The sequence below is a fragment of the Myotis lucifugus genome, unplaced genomic scaffold (assembly GCF_000147115.1).
Source record: "Myotis lucifugus unplaced genomic scaffold, Myoluc2.0 scaffold_28, whole genome shotgun sequence".
NCBI lineage: Eukaryota > Metazoa > Chordata > Mammalia > Chiroptera > Vespertilionidae > Myotis > Myotis lucifugus.
In genome coordinates this window covers 5,926,161-5,945,024 of record NW_005871076.1, presented here as the reverse complement: position 1 = coordinate 5,945,024, position 18,864 = coordinate 5,926,161, and the positions used below count along the sequence as shown (strand labels likewise).

The 18,864-nt window shown below is 54.7% G+C and overlaps 3 protein-coding genes and 1 pseudogene across 4 annotated transcripts; all 4 read right to left on the bottom strand.

The window, feature by feature from the left end:
* Window positions 1-283: 283 nt before the first annotated feature.
* Window positions 284-2,750, bottom strand: MZB1 (marginal zone B and B1 cell specific protein). The gene is given in 5 exon segments (XM_006086516.3): window positions 284-647; window positions 744-854; window positions 1,195-1,222; window positions 1,225-1,312; window positions 2,109-2,750. Coding segments are annotated over 5 exon segments (582 nt in total). The 5' UTR covers window positions 2,307-2,750; the 3' UTR covers window positions 284-490.
* Window positions 2,751-2,958: 208 nt separating this feature from the next.
* PROB1 (proline rich basic protein 1) lies at window positions 2,959-7,555 on the bottom strand. The gene is given in 2 exon segments (XM_006109774.3): window positions 2,959-4,591; window positions 4,594-7,555. Coding segments are annotated over 2 exon segments (3,084 nt in total). The 5' UTR covers window positions 7,523-7,555; the 3' UTR covers window positions 2,959-4,436.
* A 1,912-nt stretch (window positions 7,556-9,467) lies between these two features.
* Window positions 9,468-14,471, bottom strand: SPATA24 (spermatogenesis associated 24). 2 transcript variants are annotated; one of them, XM_006086509.3, is made up of 6 exons: window positions 14,321-14,471; window positions 13,176-13,241; window positions 12,818-12,948; window positions 12,663-12,733; window positions 9,742-9,844; window positions 9,468-9,630 (listed from the first exon to the last, which is right to left on the bottom strand). In XM_006086509.3, exons 1-6 carry the CDS (start codon window positions 14,435-14,437, stop codon window positions 9,501-9,503), a joined length of 618 nt encoding a protein of 205 aa, XP_006086571.1. In that variant the 5' UTR covers window positions 14,438-14,471; the 3' UTR covers window positions 9,468-9,500. The 2 variants fall into 2 exon arrangements, with proteins under 2 accessions (XP_006086571.1, XP_006086572.1); XM_006086510.3 differs by having other exon boundaries at window positions 9,479-9,660.
* Window positions 14,472-16,725: 2,254 nt separating this feature from the next.
* LOC102433335 lies at window positions 16,726-17,106 on the bottom strand (annotated as a pseudogene).
* Between the last annotated feature and the right edge of the window lie 1,758 nt (window positions 17,107-18,864).

Sequence of the window (18,864 nt, the reverse complement as noted above, 5' to 3'; positions counted from 1 at the left end):
CACCCAGTGACTGCAGGAGGCGTGTCCACAAAGTGGCCTGCTTATGGAGTTTCCCAAGGTATTTCTTCTTTCTCATGATGGATCTGGGGTTTCCCATTCACATAACTGGATCTGTATGTCTTTGACTGCTCACTGACATTTCTAACCAGGACAGATCTCACTTACTTCTGGGAAATTTGCAGGGATGTGTATTTGGCCCTCTCTAGGAGCAACATCAGCAGAAACACCAATATCTGTCCTCCCAGCCCCCCAAGCACATTTTGCAGAGAGAAGGAATTGAGGTCACTGAGTTTTATTTGAGTCCAGAGGGGAAGGCCTTGGCCCCTCGCCCAGGCCCCAGGGCCCCAAAGCTGGAGGAGGAGAGAGAGTGGCAGCCTAAGTGAGCAAGTTCTCCTTGTCCTCAGCAGCCTTGCAGAAAGGAGGGGGACAGATCCAGAAGAAGCTCCCTCTGTCTTCAGGGGCTGACCACAAAGGGGAAGCAGGAGCTGGACTAGAGCTCTGCCCTTGTGACTGGTGCCTCCTCTGAGCAGACTCCACGGGGGCCTCCACACAGCAATGCCTTCAGAGCCCCTTGGCCTTGTTGATGGGCTTCATAGATCTGGTCTTCTCCAAACTCCCCCAGGTAGTGCAAACATGTCGTGGAGAGCCTAGGGGAGTCCAACTGGAGCTTCAAACTCTGCCGGCCCACGGGGGGCAGACTAAGGTTCCAAGGATTCCATCTCACCCCCACCCTCCCGTCCTACCTGGTAGGCCAGGGGCCCCCCGTGATCATCACGCTGACGCTTGGCTCTGGCCCATGGCTAAGTCCTGGGCCCATGAGATGTTTCACCTGGTTCACTTCTCGGACCCCGTAGCTGGAGGCAGTGAGGACACAGCATTAGTGAGAGCCTGGCCAGTGGGGACCTGTCTCCACATGAAACTGGGCACACTGGGCCTTTGCTGAGTTCAGTGCCCAGATTCTGATCCTCCCTGATGGAAAACAGAGGACCAGAGAGGGGAAGCTCCTGGACCATGAACTTGTCCCTTGGCCACCTACCCTTCTACTTGCTCCTAGCTCTAGAGCTCAGACTTGGTCCCAACCAGCCCCCTACCTTGAACCAGAGCCCTGGTGAGAGTGTGTGTGGTATGAGTGGGAGAGTGGGGACCTCCACCCACAAGCCCTGCCCCGGAGAGGAAGGTAGGACCGATTTCAACTCACTCTGCAGTCTGGAGCAGCTCTGTCCAGGACGTCTGTATATACCGACTCACTCAGCTCCTGACGCCCCCCAGGGGTGTGAAGCTTGGCCTCTGCCTTTGCCAGATGTTGCCACATCTGGAACAAGGAGGGGTTGAGAGTCAGGGCTTAGGGACTGCTCAGTGTGGGGGAGGGGAGGATAGAAACCTGGGCCTTTCGGGGAGAATGAGGTGGCCAAGGGAGGTTTTTGAGCAGGAAGCACCTGTGAGGCAGGCCTCAGGCTCTTCCCCCAGGTCCCAAATGCTGGGACCTGGCCAGCTGAGGCAGGATCACTTTCCTGGGACCGAGTGGGTGGGTGGGAAATGCTGAGGTGGAACGTTAGAATTAGGCACAGGGGTCTCTCCCCCAGGGCACACCTGCCCATCAACAAATGCTATTTTAAACCACAAACCAAACACACGGAAAGAAAAAAACAAAACAAAACCATAGTCCACTCCTCAACGACATGAGTACTCATAGGTACTCAGGCGCACTTGACAAGTCTGTGTGTGAACTCAGACACACACATGCTCATATAGTCATACACTCAGCACATGCACACATACACCAGTGCTCCGCCGTCATATTTTAGGAAGGAGTCCAGGCCTGAGGATGGGCCTGGAAAGGGAGGAGTCTGAGGCGACAAACTGGTGACTCCCTGGAGTCTCAAGATACTGTGGGGTGTCCCAGATCGTCCGGTCTCTGTTGGGCAGACAGATGAGTAAACTGAGGCCTGGAGGTGAAGATGGCAATATCATGGAAGGCTGAGTCTAGCTGGATGCCTGGGGGTAGGGGTTTGGAGATGGATCAAAGGCCAGCGGTGGAATCTGAGGTAGCTGGAGGGTTCTGACTTGAGGAGGACTGGGCAGGGGAACTGCTGGGGGAAGGGACTCACCTGGTAGGCCACCGCCCTGCAGGCATCGCAGCGAAGGTGAGCAGGCATATGAGCTGAATACTTCTCCTCATCGTCCAGCTGTGGGGCAGTGGCTGTGAGCGAAGCCCTATTCCCAAGGCCCCCTGGGATAGCCCAAGCCCCCAGTAGCAGCAGGAGCAGTGACGGCCTCATGGTTTCTGGAGCCGGCTCAGTGAGCATGGGCTGTGGTTGGGATGTAAATGTACTTGTGTGTGCAGTGGGGACCTCCCCAGAACGCCTGACCCAGACCAATGGGGAACTGACACCTCACCCCTCCCATTTTCTCCCTTCCCCCAGGAGACACCACATGTGCCTCTCCTCTGGTGGGACCCCAGCTCCCGCCAACTTAGCTCCATTTCACAGGTAGAGAACAATGAGGCAAGGAGAGTGGCTGGGCCTGGGCAAGGACACATGGGGGCTAATACCTCCCAAGCCTGGAATCTGGCCACAGGGCAGGTACTGTGCTGAATACCTTGGGGGAGGAAGTGGTTGGTTACTGTCATCTTTAGTCTACCCCCAAGGACACAAAGGCTCAGAGAGAAGTGACAAATCCAAGGCCACATACCTAGAGGGGCCATGCTGAAATTGGAACCCAGGCCTGATTGACCCCAAAGCCCATTGGCCACTCAGCCACCAGGAGGAATGATGCCAGCCTAAGGGCCCCTTCCTGGGAGGCAAATTCACTGAGGTAGGGACACCACTGTGTATGAAAGACACTCATGGTCTTCTTCCCTGAGCCCTATGGTTCACTAGACCCAGGCTGTACCTGGGCATGAAAGGGCATTGTGGGATGTTAAAGGGCCACAGCAGGAAATCAGACACCTTACACCAGTTGTTCTAGCCATCACAGCTCATTGGGTCAGTGATTTATTGCTCACCAGGATGAGGTACGAGCCCAGGGCCCTCCATGTTATTGGAAACAGCATCTCCAACTATAAAAAGATGTCCAGGTTTTTCTGGCTCATAGTTCTCCCAGTCAACTTCTAGTTCAAGGCAGGGGGGTAGGGGCTCCAAAGGACCCAGGCCCCCCAGGGGCATGGAACTTTAGGCATCCATTTCCATCCCTAACACTGCTTCTAATGGCCACTCTTCTTCCCCAAACTCAGCACATCACATACTTGTCCAGCAAGGCCCAGGCACTTCAAGCTTAGAACTTTACACAGAACCCATACAAAGCACCTCCCACTCACTCCATGCATCTTCCTCTGCCCTCCCCAGAGGCTCTGAATCTTAGGGCAATTGGAACACATGCTCTGGCCCTGTCCCTTATGGTGCTGTGACCAGCCTGCATAGCCAGCAGCTCTCTGGGCATGGCTGCCACATCTGTTACTGGGGGAGTAAAACCAGCTGAGGGGTCCGAGTTTCTCTGGCCTGCCCCATACAGGGGCACCCTTTCTACTGCCAGCCCTGACCAACCCTCTACCCCACCCAGAGGGGTCAAGAGGCTCCTCTGGGACAATAGCTCAACCATTCTCCCTGCTTGTAAGTCCTTCCTGATGACTTGCTCCATCTGCTCCCTACCCAGGATGGGAATGACTGAAGCCCCCATTCCTGGCCCCAGGAAGAGCCAGCTTAGCTCTGAGGGCTTAGAGAAGCCAAGTCAGAGGCTAGGGTTGAGAGGAGAATAAAGGGCGGAGCTCCCAGCTAGGGACTACACTCACTTCCCCACCTCCCTCCACTACCCCCCATATCCCAGGCTGACCCTCCACAGCCCCTCCTATATTACTTCCCTGCTCCACCTTCACCTGCTTGTCCCCACAGCTCCCTTTCTCAGATACAGCCTGGCCTGGCTGCACTAGCTACAGCCTCCCAGGCCAAGGCTTAGATCCTCTTCCAAAGAATAGCAGACTTGACAGCCAGAGTCCTTCTCCCTCCAGCCCGCTGGTGCTCACTAGCCTGCTCCACCTCACCTGGGCCCACCTTTCAGGGAGGGGCAGACAGCTACTACCTCTGGGGGCAGCCCGGTCCCCTGCTAGGGAACCCCAACAACCCTTCAGGTCAGTTCCTGGGGACAATCCTGAGACGCCTCACTTTTACACACACATACACACACACACAAACACACCACACTCATGGGAATGCTTGGGAAAGGGGTATACAATGTTGTAGAAGGCAGGCAGTCACTTCCTGAGATCCAGTTCCATCAGCCCCCGGGGTCCCAGATACATTCTCTGAAGATAACTTCCGGTCTCAGGACTCGATGAGATGGGTAAAAAAGGTGACAGAAGAAAAGAAGGGCAGGGGACTGGATGCCTGAACCTTGAAAGCCATCGGCAGGCCCCAACACCATGGGGATCAGGCCCTGGGGCCTCACACAGGGAACAAGGAGCTCTTGCCAGGCTGGGCGGGACCCACGCTGGTGGGAGGAGCGCAGAGGAGCAGAGGAGGTGCGGGGCTGGGGGTCCCACTCACTGGCAGGGTAGTACATCCTCCTCAGGGGCCCGCCTCGGAAGCCCAGGGTAGCTGGGCGCCGCTGTAGGCTGCCGGCCTGGGGATGGTGGCAGTGAGAGGCCGGGGATAGGCCCATAAGCGGGCGGGTAAAGGCCGGGACTCAGGGCCAGCGGGGTGTAGATGCGTCGGGGTGGCCCCGGGGGCGAGGGCGGCAAAAACACCTCCACGTACTGCCCGCTCTCGGGGTCAAAGAGCAGCCGTAGCCGAGGCTGCCGCGGCGCCTCCACAAAGTAGTAGCGGCCGCTCTCGGGGTCCACCAGGACCTTCCCCGTGTTCGCGGCCCCGGGTGGCCTGCGTGCCCCTTGGGAGGGGCCTTCCAGGGACCGGTCCATCGGAGGCGCCGATGCTGCGCGGGGCTGGGGCGGGGCCATTCTGCCCGCCAATGCCTGGGGCTCCCGCGGATGGGGCGACTGGACCGCAGTGGCAGGCTCGGGGACAGAAGGGGGAGTCTCCAATTTGGGTGCTCTCCCGGGGCTCGAGCTAGGATGCGCCTGAGGGGAGCTGGGGCGGGATGGGCCGGCTGGGTGGGCCCCTGCTGGCCCTACGGACGACCGCTGGGGTAAGGAGAGAGCTCCACCTAACGGGCTGATCGGACCCTCGCCGTCGGAGACAAGGCGCTGGGCCTCCATAACTCGGTTCTCTCCTCCAGGACCGCGCACCAGGACTCCCCGGGTTTCCGTCAGTCCGTGGCCCAAGGCCAAGGCACCAGGCAGGCGGATCTCAGTGCGCGCAAAGGGTTTTGCAGTGCTGTTCTCTGCCCTCCGCCGCAGGACCCCGTTGGGCTGCGAAGCGTCCCGGGGGTTTGTGTTGGCGGGTGGCTCTGGAGGCTCGTAGGGGTGCGACACGACAGGCAGAAAGTCCTTGAGATAAACGGAAGTGTAGTGAGCCGGGGCGGGGGTCCCCAGCGCCTGGAGCTCCTGCGTCTTGGATGCACCACCCTTCTCGGGGCGGGGATCCGCATGATCCGCAGGAGGCGCAGGCAGCCCTGAGCCGGGGGTTCCCGCCGGGAAGCTCGGCGCGTACGTGGTCTTCACCATCTTGCGCATGTCACGGGGCCGCGGAATAGCCACGCGCGGGCGTCCGGAGGCCGCTGGTCCAGGGCCCAAGGCAGCTTCTCCAGAGCCCAAGGCTTCCGGGGGCGCATCCGAATCCATGGTGCCCATGAGGCGACTGAGGGGCAGCGCGGGTGCAGCCACCTCTGGCCACGGTTGACTGTCTCGGAAGGCAAGATCCGGCACGTCCGGTGCGGAGGGACTCTGCGCCTCTGTTAGCTCTGGAGTCCGGGGTGCGGGTGGTGTAGGCGGCGCCTGGACTGCGCCATTCAGAGCTTCCTGCGGAGAGACTATCGAGGAACCTTGCATTTGGGGACCCCACCTCTCTTGGGGCGATGGACTCCACGGCCCAGTAGGACGATCTGGAGCCTCCCATGAGGACACGGCCGGCGGGGACGGGCTCCTATTCCCCTCGATGGTAGCTCCGATTGTGGGGTGCTGAACCTCCCACGGCGAAGGAGCTTCAGGGGATGGGCTTCTTGCCTTGGCAGCACCCGGGTTCCACTGGGAAAGGGTCGCAGGGGAAGGGCTCCTCCTGCTGACGGTTTCCTCGACGGTGGGATCCTGATTTTCCCACGCGGAGGATTCCTTCGGGGAGGAGGGACTACTCACCCTCGGAGCAGCCGGCCTCCGCGGGGACAGGTTCCGGGGGGGTGGGCCGAGAGAAGTCTGCAGGGTTCCATTGGGAGCCGGCCTCGGCGGGGATGGGCTCCTTGGCCTCACAGCCTTACTCGGGACTTCCCAAGGCTCCCTGGACTCGAAAGGCCTCAGAACGGTTCGATCCGGAGCGTCTCCTGGGAACTTAGCTTTGAGTTCCTGGTTGTGCGCTTCTTGGGTCTTCTCCCCTGACTGCAGGAAGATGCTTGAACTAACCGGACCCAGTGGCTCAGTCCCGGGCGCGGGCTTGTCGCGACGAATCGCGCGTTCGCGGAGGCTGGGCCAGGGCCGTGGGACCCGGGCAGGGGCTGAACTGTAGTGCACGCGGGGCGGGCGAGACCTGCCGTCCTCCTGGACCCCTCGGGTACTGCGAACCGGTGTCCGGGTCTCAGGCTGTGGCCGCTCCGCGGGCCTGAAGGTGGCGCCGCTGGGGGCAGGGGCCGCGGGGCTCAGTTTCCTGGCCAGAGCCGTCTGCACGAGACCCGCGGCGGCCTGCAGGCGGCCCAGCGACTCGTCCAGGGAGCCGGTGCGCAGGAGCGGGCGCGGGCGCGGTGCGCCTGCCTCCCCCTCCCGCGGAGGACTCCGGGGCCGGGGGCGCAGCTCGATCTGACGCTTGGGCACCGTCCGGGACCTGGCAGGCAGGGCACGCTCCTCCAGCGCCACCTCCACGCATTCGAACTGCGCTGGGGTGGCAGGACTCGGCCCGCGGGGCCGCAGCTCCAGGTAGGTGGCCCAGCGGGAGCCACCGTCGGGGGGCTGGGGCTGCGGTGCGGCGGGGGTGGGGGACGCGGGCGGAGAGAGGCTGTGGAAAGCCCGCGCTGTGAGCTGCTGCACCTCTCTGTCCGCCGAGTCAGAGGGGCTGAACAGGGCCCCGGCGCCGAAGATGACTTCCATCTCCCCCGACGGCAGCATGCGCAGCTGGGGCTGGGGCTGGGGCTGGGGCGGCCGCGGGCCTGCGCCCGGGCCTCGCGGGAAACCCGAGCCGGGCTGGAGCTGCTGGCGGCTATTCTGGGCGCTGATGGACAGGCGAAGCTGCGCCCCCGCCCCCAGCGCAGGGGCCACCCGGGGCCAATTTGCCCGGCCCTCCGCGTCCGGCCCAACGTCCGGGGGCTCTGGGGAACCGGGAGCCGTGTAGTAGGAGCCTGACGAACCGGAGGAGTCCTGGCGCCGCGCGGGGGCCGAGGGTAGTTGACCTGCGAGCCCGGGCAGGGCTGGCGGGGCGAGCGCGATCAGCATGGTGGGGCCGGACGCCGAGCTCTACCTCCCTCGCATTCGCCTGCGCCGGTGCCGCGGACGCCCACACTGTCCCCGCCCCGCCCGCGGAGGCCGGGGGTCACCGCGCCTTAAAGCGGCCGCGTCCGCTCCTGGGCCAGCGGTGTCGCCAGCAGGAGAGACCTGGGCCCTGGGCCTTACTCTCCCAGGCCCCTGCGCCTCGGGGGGCGCTCCAGGTTTTGGCTGACAGGTGTCCAAAGTGGAGCCGGGAGCGAGGCCCAACTCCACGCGTCACAGGTGAGGACACTGAGGCTGAGTGGGGACCTGCCGTAGGTGACGCACTATCGATGGCATGCGGACCACTGTGAGCACCAGGGGACCAGACCTTCGGGTCAGGCGACTCAGGTGTTGCCAGCAATTTCATTTTCCACTCAGAGCCTTCCCATCACGGAATGGCACCCTCCTCCCGGGTCTTGACATCCCATCCCAGCTGGAGCTCCGAAGAGTGCACCCACTTTCCCTGACCTGGCACTCCACAGCCTTTAATAGAGGAGCATCGCTTGGAGGGCTCCCCGACTCCCAAAGTTGTGCTGGGGCCTCAGGAAGGTGCTGTCCCTGGCTGGATCCATCGCCTGGAGTGGACAGCTCTTGTACAGGCTGCCTTGGCAACCAAGCTCTGGATGCGGATGTGGGCTCTCAGGAACCTTTTGGGTAGCTGTGGTCCCCTCTCTAAAGTCCCTGAGGCAGGACTAGCCCTATGCTCCTCCAAGTACTCATTTCAGCCCCCACCACCTCGGTATTGCCCTGAGGACAGGCACTGGTGGGGAAGCAGCCACCACCTGTCATTGTGGGACAGTGACAATGGGCACCATTTGCTCTATTCTGACTGCAAGGTACTGCTATGGTTCAGGTCCCCAGTTGGTCTTGGAGCAAGAGCACTGGCCCCTCCTGACTTGAGAAATATGACTCAGCCTCTCCTGAGTGGGTCCCCTGCCTGGGTGTGTGTCCATGATCACCTGGCCATTAGTGATGGCTTCTGAGAGAATGAAGCCTGTCCATCACATCTGGCTCTAATATGCAGCTTCAGCAAGTCACAGCCCCTTCACAGACTGTTTCCCCACCTTAAAAATAGACATGGCAGCCCTGGCTGGGTGGCTCAGTTAGTTGGAGCATTGTTCCATACACCAAAAGGTTACAGGTTTGATTCCCAGTCAGGGCACATACCTAGGTTGGGGTTCGATCCCTTTGGTCCAGATATGGGAGGCAATTGATCAGTTTCTCTCTCACATTGATGTTTCTCTCTCTCTATCTCCCTTCCTCTCTCTCTACCTCCCTTTCTGTCTCCCTTCCTCTCTCTCTACAAAAAAATCAATGAAAAAAAACATATCCTTGGGCGAAGATTAAAACAATAAAAGAGTTCAAGCTCTATTTTTAAAAAATGGCATTATCCTTTTCCCTTCCATTTGTGAAGACCGATGAGCTTCTGTTTGGGGGAAGCATATAAGAAGGTGCACATGTAATTTGCAGCATAACATTTTTGTTTTGTCATGGAAACTGATTTCCTAAGTTTATCGTGGTCCTGGAACCCACTGTCTTTGAAGTCTCCTGTCAGGGCTTTCTCTGCCTCTCTTTCTCACACACACATGGCTGTTTATATAGGCAGGGAGTTAAATTCAGAGTAAGAAAGGACAGTGTTCACTAGATAACAAAGTAGTCTTTCCCTAGGCTGCAACCCCATAACTCCATGGACCCCCTGGTAGGTGGTGGTCCAAGGCCTGTTCCCCACCCAGTCTCTGGTAACTTATTCTCACTTAGGTCACCAAGGTCCATGACAGGCAGGGAGGAGGGAAGGAAAGTGCCTTCTTCCTCTTATCCTGCCCCTTCCCTGGAGTCAGGTCACTGGTGAGGCCTGAGAGGGATAGAAAAGGTCAGGATGGGAATGCCCACAACAGAGAAATCAGAGGTCAGATTACAAACAGATAACAGAAAGGTAATGATTATTTTATTTTTCCCTGGGACGCTGGTGGCTCCGGGCCTGACACGCCCCCGAGACTTTCTTATGCTTCTGGGATAGCACCTGGGCCATGTAGTTCTCCTGCTGCTTCTGGATCCGGAAGTCAGACATGTGATTCCTGCAAGGAGCCGGCTAGGCTGGGCGTGGGCTGGGGACAGCCCAAGATAGGGACCAGAGGTCTGGATCTCCACTTCCATCAACAACCCCCAACCTGTCCATGACCCCTCACCTGAAGATCTGTTTCTGTTGGCTGATAACTTGCTGCAATTCCTTAATCTCATTCTCTTTGCCATTAAGTATATCTTCTTGCTTTATAATGTGAGACTCAATTTCTGTGGGGGGAGAGAGGCAGGGAGGAGGTGGTTCCATCCCATGGGCTCCTTCCTGAGATAAGGCATTCATTCCCTCACAGGTCTTTTCAGAACTTGGTTCCCTCCACCCACAGGCTCTCCATGAGTAGCTGCCAATACCTTAGTAAGAATGAGTTTATTATGGAGTCTTCATGGGGTGGTGGGGACACAATGTCTGATGAATGTGTCAGTGACTTCACAACTCTATTCTGGACCAGGTGACTCACATGAAGGCAGGCAAAGGCCCTTGGAGAGAGGTGGTAGCCCTGCCCACAGGCAGGAGGATGAACAGCTCCTGGCCTCAACTCCTGCAGATCTTTGCAGATATCACCTCTTTGGTGAGACCTCTCCTAGTCTAAAATTACAACCCTTCCTAATACTTCCTGTTAAAATAAAGCAGGGAAAAGCTTTATTTTTCTCCTTAGCATTTATACCTAACATACCATTTATTTTACTCATTTACTTTCTCCCCTTCTAGGATGTAAGGACAAGGATTTTTGTTTTATTCACTGTTTTAACCCTAAGGCCTAAAACAATACCTGGCACATGGTAGGTGCACAATAAATTTGTGGAATGAATGAACAGGATGTCCCCTGAGGATTGAGGACATAGAAACATCACCTAGTTCAGTCATCTCAATCCCACCAGACCTACTGAGGGCCAGCCAGATGCCTACTCCCGTGCAGGGTCCCTGCCCTCAAGGCAGCAGCTCCTGAAAGGAGTGTTAAGACTCAGGAACTGACCAGAGGACAGAATAAGGTGACGTTTCAATGACGTTAATATTGGTGAGACAGTATTACCCCTTTGGGCAAGATGTCTCCTTTTCAGAACCATGTCCTCATCTATATAATATGGGGACAGAGACAGCCTATGTGGGGTGGGAAGGACCCAGGGAGATTAGTGGTGGAAAAGCTTACCCACTACTTAAGTGCTCATTAGATGCCAGGATGACTTTTGTGACTTGGGTCAGAATCCAATGAGGCTGTAGGATTCGGGGGGTGCTTCATATACATAACTGTCCCCCAGGAAGCCCTGGAAAATCTGATCCTCACAGGAAGAAAATCCCACTGCCTTTAAAGGTTGGACAAAGATGAACTAGAACACAAACTCTGAAAATGCAGACATGCTAAAGCATTTACGGTTTCAGAAGAGACGGTCTGGCAGAAAAAGAGGAGACACAGGTAAACAAAGAGAAGGAAAACATGAGCTCACGGAATCATAGGAACAGGACTATCATAACTCCTTCCCCAGGGCAGCCAGCTAATCCAGACTCATTGCTTGTGAAGTTCTCTTGAGAAAAAGTATCAGAAATTTGTGTGAATCTTTTAAAATAAATAGCACCCAATGAGAGAATAGTTAGAAAAGCCCTTTGAAAAGATTCAGAACTATGTAAGTACAACCAAATTGAAACCACACAAAGGGAGGTGGCAGCGGGGAGGTACAGGCGAGGAGAAGGCCAGGTCACCTGATTTGCTCAGGTGAAGGCTTGTGCCCACTGGAGAGACGCAGGACATTCTAGGGGAGGCAGCCAGGCTCCATCAGCCTGACTCACACACACCTTCCAGGCGCAGAGCCCTGTAGCCTTGGCTGCGCTCTAGGAAATGCCCTAAAGGAAGGATGTTTTTTCCTAACACCACCGGGAAAGAACCCTAGGTTCCTTTTTAGGGAAGTGGGGTTGCGGAGGGGTCAGAGAGAGGGAAAGGACTAGGGACCAGTGTCTTGGGTATGAAGGCAGTGACTGCCTGTTGGGCCCCAAGAGGCCCTAAGGGGAGCTCTTGATCAAACAACCATGAGGCCTGTCAGCCTCCCCAGCCAGATCAAGATGGTAGTCTGCTGGCAACTTCCCAGTGAGAATACTCACCAGGGGAGAGAGAAGGCTGGATTGGAGGATAGAGGGTGCCCAGGGCTCCAGGTGGGGCCCATCAGGAGAGACCCCGAACCTCTTTTAGGCTTGAGCTCTGGGCTCTAGCCTACTCAAAATCGACTGCAGTGAATGAAGCAGATATATGGAATTCACATCCACTTCTTAAGCTAAGTAAGGGGAGTTTAGCATCCTGGGAAAATGAAAGTGGTTCCTGAGGTCTAGGGACATTGGGTAGTTGACTGAAAGTGCCCTGCAACTCACAGCCCCAACTGAGCCAAGAAGCTACATGCATCTGCATGAAGCAGAGCTGAAAACTAATGGCCTTCCCTACAGGCATACTTTACTTGGCCCATACCATATTTTTAAAGCTTCTAAATCAGTTGACAACGCTAAAAACTCAGAAAAACTTCCATTAAAACCTGGTTTCTTTTTTTAAAGCTCTGACAGTACTGGACCCCATCCCCATAGCAGAGGAGCTAAGCCCTTGGGAGAGAGCATGGCTCTCCACATTACCACAGTCCCCACTCATCCCAAACCTGAGACTAAGGGTCAGCTCTCAAATAGGACTGTGCATGCCCTGTTGTTCCATGATACCATTGCACCTGTATCAGAGTTATGAGTAGAGTACATTATTTCTAATATCCATCAAAAGTGGAAAACAAAAGGTGGACTAAGAAAGTTGTATGCTTCAAAAAAATGGGAGCGAGCCCGTTCCTTTATGGCCATGAAGGATATTGTACACCAACTGCTTCCCTCATTTCCGTGGCCTGCCTGGTCCCTGGAGGCATTTGCGAAGGTGTGGCCCGCTTGGGTTTGCCTGTATCCTCAGTCGGGGACAGAAGTTGGGGTGAAACCCTGCCCTGGATACTGGCATTGCGCAGTTAGGGAAGAGCCCGTGTATGTTAACTTGGGAAGGAACACGGGCCTCCCGCCTACCATTGCACTTGGTGATGAGCTGGTCCTTCTTGCTGGACTCCTGCAGGGCTCTGCTCTTGACAGTGGAGAGCCTGGGTGGCGGAGATAAGAAAGGGTGGGAAGGCTGACAGGCTAAGGGGACCCCTAACCTTACACCCCTACCGAGGCCCACTCACGCCTTTTCAAAGGCCAGCTTCTCTTTCTCCAGCTGTTTCGACAGCACCTCTATCTCTCCAAGGGCAAACTGCAGCTTCTCCTCTTCCTTGGCCAGGAGGACCTTGGTCTTGGCATGAGCAGCTTTCTCTTCCTGCCGGGGCAACACCAGTGACCTTATTACCCAAGCGACCTTGGATCTCCTAAGCTCCCTTAACCAGCCCCCTTACTCAGAGGGCCACACAGAAGCCAGAGTACAGGAAGAGTCTGTTCTCATTATTGGGGCTGAAGGCTCTCAGAGTCCAATACTCAGTGACTGCTCAACCACAGGGATTCTGGGAAATAGGGCAAGATTAGGAACCTGCAGAGGCCATTACTTACCACCAACTGCTTCTCCACTGCCTGGAACTCTTCTTTACTGACAAAATTTTCGTCCTGGAGAACCATCTGCAATAGAGCCTGGCTCAGGGAGGGACTGGGGCTCAGGGACCAGGAGTAAGGGTGGGTAATGGGATGATGCCCAGGGCATCTAGGATGAGACTAGGGCCCTGGGGCAGGAGAATTCGGTCCCACAAGTCGCTGAGGCTCATCTCTAGGCCCTGCCCTCAAGGAGCAACCAGTCTCATAGGAGAGATAGCCCATGGCCAGCACTTGTAACACAGTGTGTGCTGTGATGGAGAAGCACCAAGTGGCGTCCAGAGGAGGTCCCTGACCCGGCCTGGGAAAGGGTAGAACTGCTTCTAGAGAAGAGGACATCAAAACAGACCTGAGCTCTGACCACTATGTAGGAATGAAAAAGTGTTGAGAAAAAGGCCAGGAATGGAGGCTTCCGGGAACTGAAGGGAATTCAGTGCCTAGGGCTGCATACTGCCATTGGAATGAGAAAGAGATGAGAAGTCATCTTATTTCTGAGAGGGAGGTATCTCCTATCTCCCGGCCTTCCCATCAAGGTAGAAAATGAAAAGAGAAAAGCCTGAACTCCACCTGGCCAGGATTTTACCATGCCTGTCCAGATCACCTGTGGCTCCAATGCTTTGCGCCCATAAACTGTGGTTTGATTGAGAAAGCAAAAGCAGAGAGATATAAAGGAGTTGGAAGCCCTTACGTTATCATGTGCAAGGGCCACATCTGTGCTTACTGCACGCAGATTGCACTAAATTAGACGCTGGGGAGGGGATGTCCCTAGTAGAAAGAATATTACAATTTCTTTGCCTCAACACAAAAGAACTAGAAATGGGGAAACTGAGGCTCAGTGAATAGAGAGGGATCTGTCTACCAGGTCCTATGCAACCAGGCAAAGAGGGTAGAGAACAATTTTGATTTGGATTAGAATTCCCTTGTGAAATATCCATGAGACCCTGCCCCCTTTGGCTCCACCCCCAGCAGCCACTTTGGGGTCCCGCCTCCTTCTGATGACGCCATTGGCAATGTGCTCTGGGCACGCCCCGGCTCCGGACGCGGTCTGGCCCCGACCCCACCATTTAGACGTCCGGTCCGCCGCTCCCCCTGCTCTCCTGGCTGCGTACCACGTTCCTCAGCTGATGGATCAGTTCCTCCTGAGACTCAATCACGTCCCGCAGTTGGTCGAAGGCGAGACACACCGACCCCGACCCCCCCTGCGCCCACCCTTCGGGCGTCGCCATCCTTTGCCCCCGCCAGCTCGTTGGAAATGGCTGCCGCTGGGTGGCACACCACGTCGCCCACCAATGAGGGTGCGACGCCACAGAGCACCCCGGCTACCGGGGGCGGGGACTTCCTTTGTTACCAGGGAGGGGACCCGCCTCTTAAAGGAGCCGCCGGGGAATTTAGCAACACTTAGGAATGTAAGTTTATGGATTTGCACATCTATTTTATCTTGTGTTTCTCATGCAATCTTGAGGAGCAGGCTTCTATTTCCTTTATTAGCCAGTGAACAGGCAACACCCGCCCCCAGCCTTCTCCCAGGGCCTGTTAATCTGCAAGACCGCGAAGCAAGAGCCCGTTAAGGCAACACCTGCATCTTTAGCTTCTCGCGCCTCTTCTCCCACCCTAATCTCGAAATTTAGCGGAGAGTGTGAGACTCCAGCCTCCTCTGATCTCTCTTTCTCCTACAGCATAGTCACTATTTAGGGGGCCTGAACCTAAGCAATGAAAGTGGGGCTCAAGAAAAGGGGAGTGGTCTCACCTGTAGGAAGGGGGCCTCTGTGACCCATCTGCAGCGAGTCAACTTTTAATGGGAGCGGTTACTGAATTTCCCCAGGGCAAACAGAATGTAGGGAGGAGGGAAGAAGATACAAGAGCAAAGAACTGTGTACGTGAGCCAGCGTCATGGTGGAAACACACCCAAGGTAAGTCCGCATAGTCTGGTACCACGCTCTGAGCAGGCATGCTTGGAGCCAAGTTCGACCACATCCAGGGCTGCTGAGGGCACTGAAGAGCCCGAGGAGGTTAGAACTGAAGTGGGCCTGAAGGAGACTTCTAAAACGGGTAGGGCCCTAACCGGTTCGGCCTGCGGACTGAAGGGTCCCAGGTTCGATTCCGGTCAAGGGCATGTACCTTGGTTGCAGGCACATCCCCAGTAGCGGGTGTGCAGGAGACAGCTGATCGGGATGTTTCTCTCTCATCGATGCTTCTAACTCTCTATCCCTCTCCCTTCCTCTCTGTAGGATAGCAAGAAAATATATTTTTTAAAAAAGTTTAAAACAGGGGTGGGGAAGGACAAGGTGATCACACATCTTCACCAACCCCCGCCCCCTTTTTTTGAAATCCAGTAAGATTAAGCTTGGGGAATATCAGAGCTAATGTTCATTGAGTAGTCACTATTTCGTGGCACAGTTATGCCATATTAGTGTTATTTCACGTGATCGTCACAATAACCTTGGGAAGTAGGTTCTAATTTCCACACTTTACAGATGAGGAAATGCAGGTTCCCTGAGAGGGAATAACTTGCCCACGGTCACCCAAGCTGCTAAGCCTCAGTACAAGGTTTTCTTGTGGGCAGTTTGATTCTAGAATTCATGTTTGTTGAACATAATAGATACTAAACTTGTGGAAGCATGAATGACTATATCAAGGAGTTTGCAGCCCTGGCTGCTGTTGCTTAGTGGTTGGAGCATCGACCCTCCCACTGAAGGGTTGTGGGATCCCCAGCCTGGTGGGGGCCGTGCAGGAGGCAACCGATTGGTCTCTGTCACATTGATGTTCCTTTCTCTCTCCCTGCCCCTTCTTACCTTCCACTCTTTCTAAAACTCAATGGAAAAATTATCCTCGGGTGAGGGTTCACAACAAAAAAGGAGTTTGCAAGAAATGTTATCAGTGTCCAAGAAGGGAAGCTGAAAGTTAGGTAAGCCACTCTGGTTGCTCCCCAGAACTACCTAGGGGCCTCTTTTTCAGCTATTGTGGCCTGATAAACTTGTCATTCCTATGGGTCTCCCAGTGATAGCCCTTTATAAAAATAAAATTATTGATTGATTGGAGAGAGGAAGAGAGAGAGAGAAACATCAATTTGTTGTTCCACTTGTTTATGCATTCATTGGTTGACTCTTTTTAAAAAAAATATATTTTATTGATTTTTCACAGAGAGGAAGGGAGAAGGGATAGAGAGCCAGAAACATCGATGAGAGAGAAACATCGATCAGCCGCCTCCTGCACACTCCCCACTGGGTATGCGCCCACAACCAAGGTACATGCCCCTGACTGGAATCGAACCTGGGACCCCTGAGTCCGCAGGCCGACGCTCCATCCACTGAGCCAAACCGGCCAGGGCCATTGGTTGACTCTTGTATGTTCCCTGACTGTGAATCAAACCGCCAACCTTTGTGTATTGGGAGGATGCTCTAACCAACTGAGCTACCCGGCCAGGGTGTGATACCCTGTTTTACCTTTCCTTCTTTTTCTTTTCTTTTCTTTTTCTTTTTTTTTTTTTTTTTAACAGAGGTCAGCTTTTATTGTCTGTTACAAAAGAGCCAGTTTAGTCAAAAAGACCAAAGCCCATGTCATCATCAGACTCCTCAGATTCTTCTTTCTTTGCTTCCACTTTCTTCTCCTCAGCTGGGGCAGCAGCAGTGGAGGGGGCAGGACCTCCTGCTGGTGCAGCACTAGCTGCAGGGGCAGGTCCCCCAGCCCCTACATTGCAGATGAGACTCCCAATGTTGACATTGGCCAGAGCCTTTGCAAATAAGCCTGGCCAGAAAGGCTCAACATTTACACCAGCTGCTTTAATGAGGGCATTGATCTTATCCTCCGTCGTCGCCGTCACTTCATCGTCGTGCAGGATCAGGGCCGAGTAGATGCAGGCGAGCTCCGAGACAGAGGCCATGGTGAGGATGAGTGCTGGGCAAGTGCTGCCAGAGCGGTGCTAGTCGCCGGATGAAGTGAGGGCCTCACCGCAAGGCGGCCTTAGCTTCCTCGGAAGAACCGAGCACCTTACTGGCAGCTGGGGAAAGGGTCCTTTCCTTCTTTTTCATGTCTGTTCTCATATCCTTGAGGGCAAGGCTATTTCTGTGAGCCAATCTGAAAAGGGCCCAGAGCAGTACAGTTCAATAGGACTTCTATGATGGAAATGTTCATCTGCACTGTCCAGTACTGCAGCCGCAGGCCACATGTGGGCTATTCAACCCTTGAAATATGGCTAATGTGTCTGAGGAATTACTTTTTAGATAAAAAAAAATTAATTAGTGAAATTTACATTTAAATAGCCTTATATGGCTGGTAGCTACTGTATTGAACAGCGTGGGCCTAGAGAAGCGGTTTTCAACCTGTGGGTCGCGACCCTTTCACAGGGGTTGCCTAAGACCATCCTGCATATCAGATATTTACATTACGATTCATAACAGTAGCAACATTACAGTTATGAAGTAGCAACGAAAATAATTTTATGGTTGGGTCACAACATGAGGAACTGTATTTAAAGGGCCAGAAGGTTGAGAACCACTGGCCTAGAGGATGCTGTATATATAGGTTGTGTGCCTCAGCACAGAGCCTTCTTGTAACTTTATTTATCAGATGTGAATGTTCACCTGAATCACCCTGAACAAAGCTGCACATTCCTCTGGGGCAGGGATCCCTGAATCTTTCCTTTGAACTGTGTCCCTTCTGTAGGGTTTTTCATGAGGTGCTGCTTGATATCTCTTGCCACTCACCATTTACCTCAACCAGCTGGAACAGAGTGCCTTGTACACTTAGGCCAAAATCCTGGAGCACAGTAGGCTCCAGCAGCCAGTTCCCTGAGCAAGAGACAACACTGGATCCAGGTCTGCACCCTGCACACCAGCATAGACTGCGGGATGGTCAACTTGGCTGGGGACTGCCACAGTCTCCCACTCTCTATATCACCAAACACTACCAGCTCCTGGCCAACCAGGGCTCAGTGGGGCTCAGGATGACATGACACCACAAACAGCTCTGTGATCCTGCCCCAGGAAGGGTGGCTTTCTGCATAGTGTTGTCATCCTGGTTGATTTCCTGGTTATCTATTGCTGTATAACACACCACCCTACATTTATACCTTAAAAATTTTATTTTGCTCAGGAATTGTCAATTTGGGCAGAGTTCAATAGTGAAAGCTCATCTCTGCTCCATGTAGTATCAGCTGTTGGGAGAGAGAGGGAGGCTAGAAGTTCCACCGCCATGATTCACGGCTCCCTCACATAATTGGCAAATTGGTGCTGTCAGTTGGGAGCTCATCTGAGGCTGAGGGTCTTGTTCCTCTCCATTGGCTGCTTGGGCTTTCTCCTAGCATGTTGACTGGGTTCAAGAGAAAGTATCCAAAGTGGCAGGAAATGGAAGATGCCAGTTTCTTAAGTCCTGCCCCCCGCCCCGCCCCCCAAAGCGGCATCGTGTCCTTTCTGCTGCATTCTATTGGTAAATAAGCCACAGAGTCCAGCTTCAAGGAGAAGGGACACATCCCACCTTTCGATGGGAGGAGTTTTAACTTGGGCTGCACTTTCAGAGGAAGTCCTAACAGATGGTGTGTCATTCTGGTCAGGGTTCAGCTCAGATAAAATTAGACTGAAACTTAGTGTAGAGGGGGAGACGGACAATAATAAACACTCAAATCTCAAAGTAAGTCATTATTCAAATAAATAGCACC

Coding starts and splice junctions, on each gene's coding strand:
- SPATA24 (XM_006086509.3), bottom strand. CDS start 14,437: ATGGCGACGCCCGAAGGGTGGGCGCAGGGGGGGTCGGGGTCGGTGTGT. Junction 13,242..14,320: donor TCCATCAGCTGAGGAACGTG/GTACGCAGCCAG, acceptor GCTCTATTGCAG/ATGGTTCTCCAGGACGAAAA. Junction 12,949..13,175: donor CAGTGGAGAAGCAGTTGGTG/GTAAGTAATGGC, acceptor TTGCCCCGGCAG/GAAGAGAAAGCTGCTCATGC.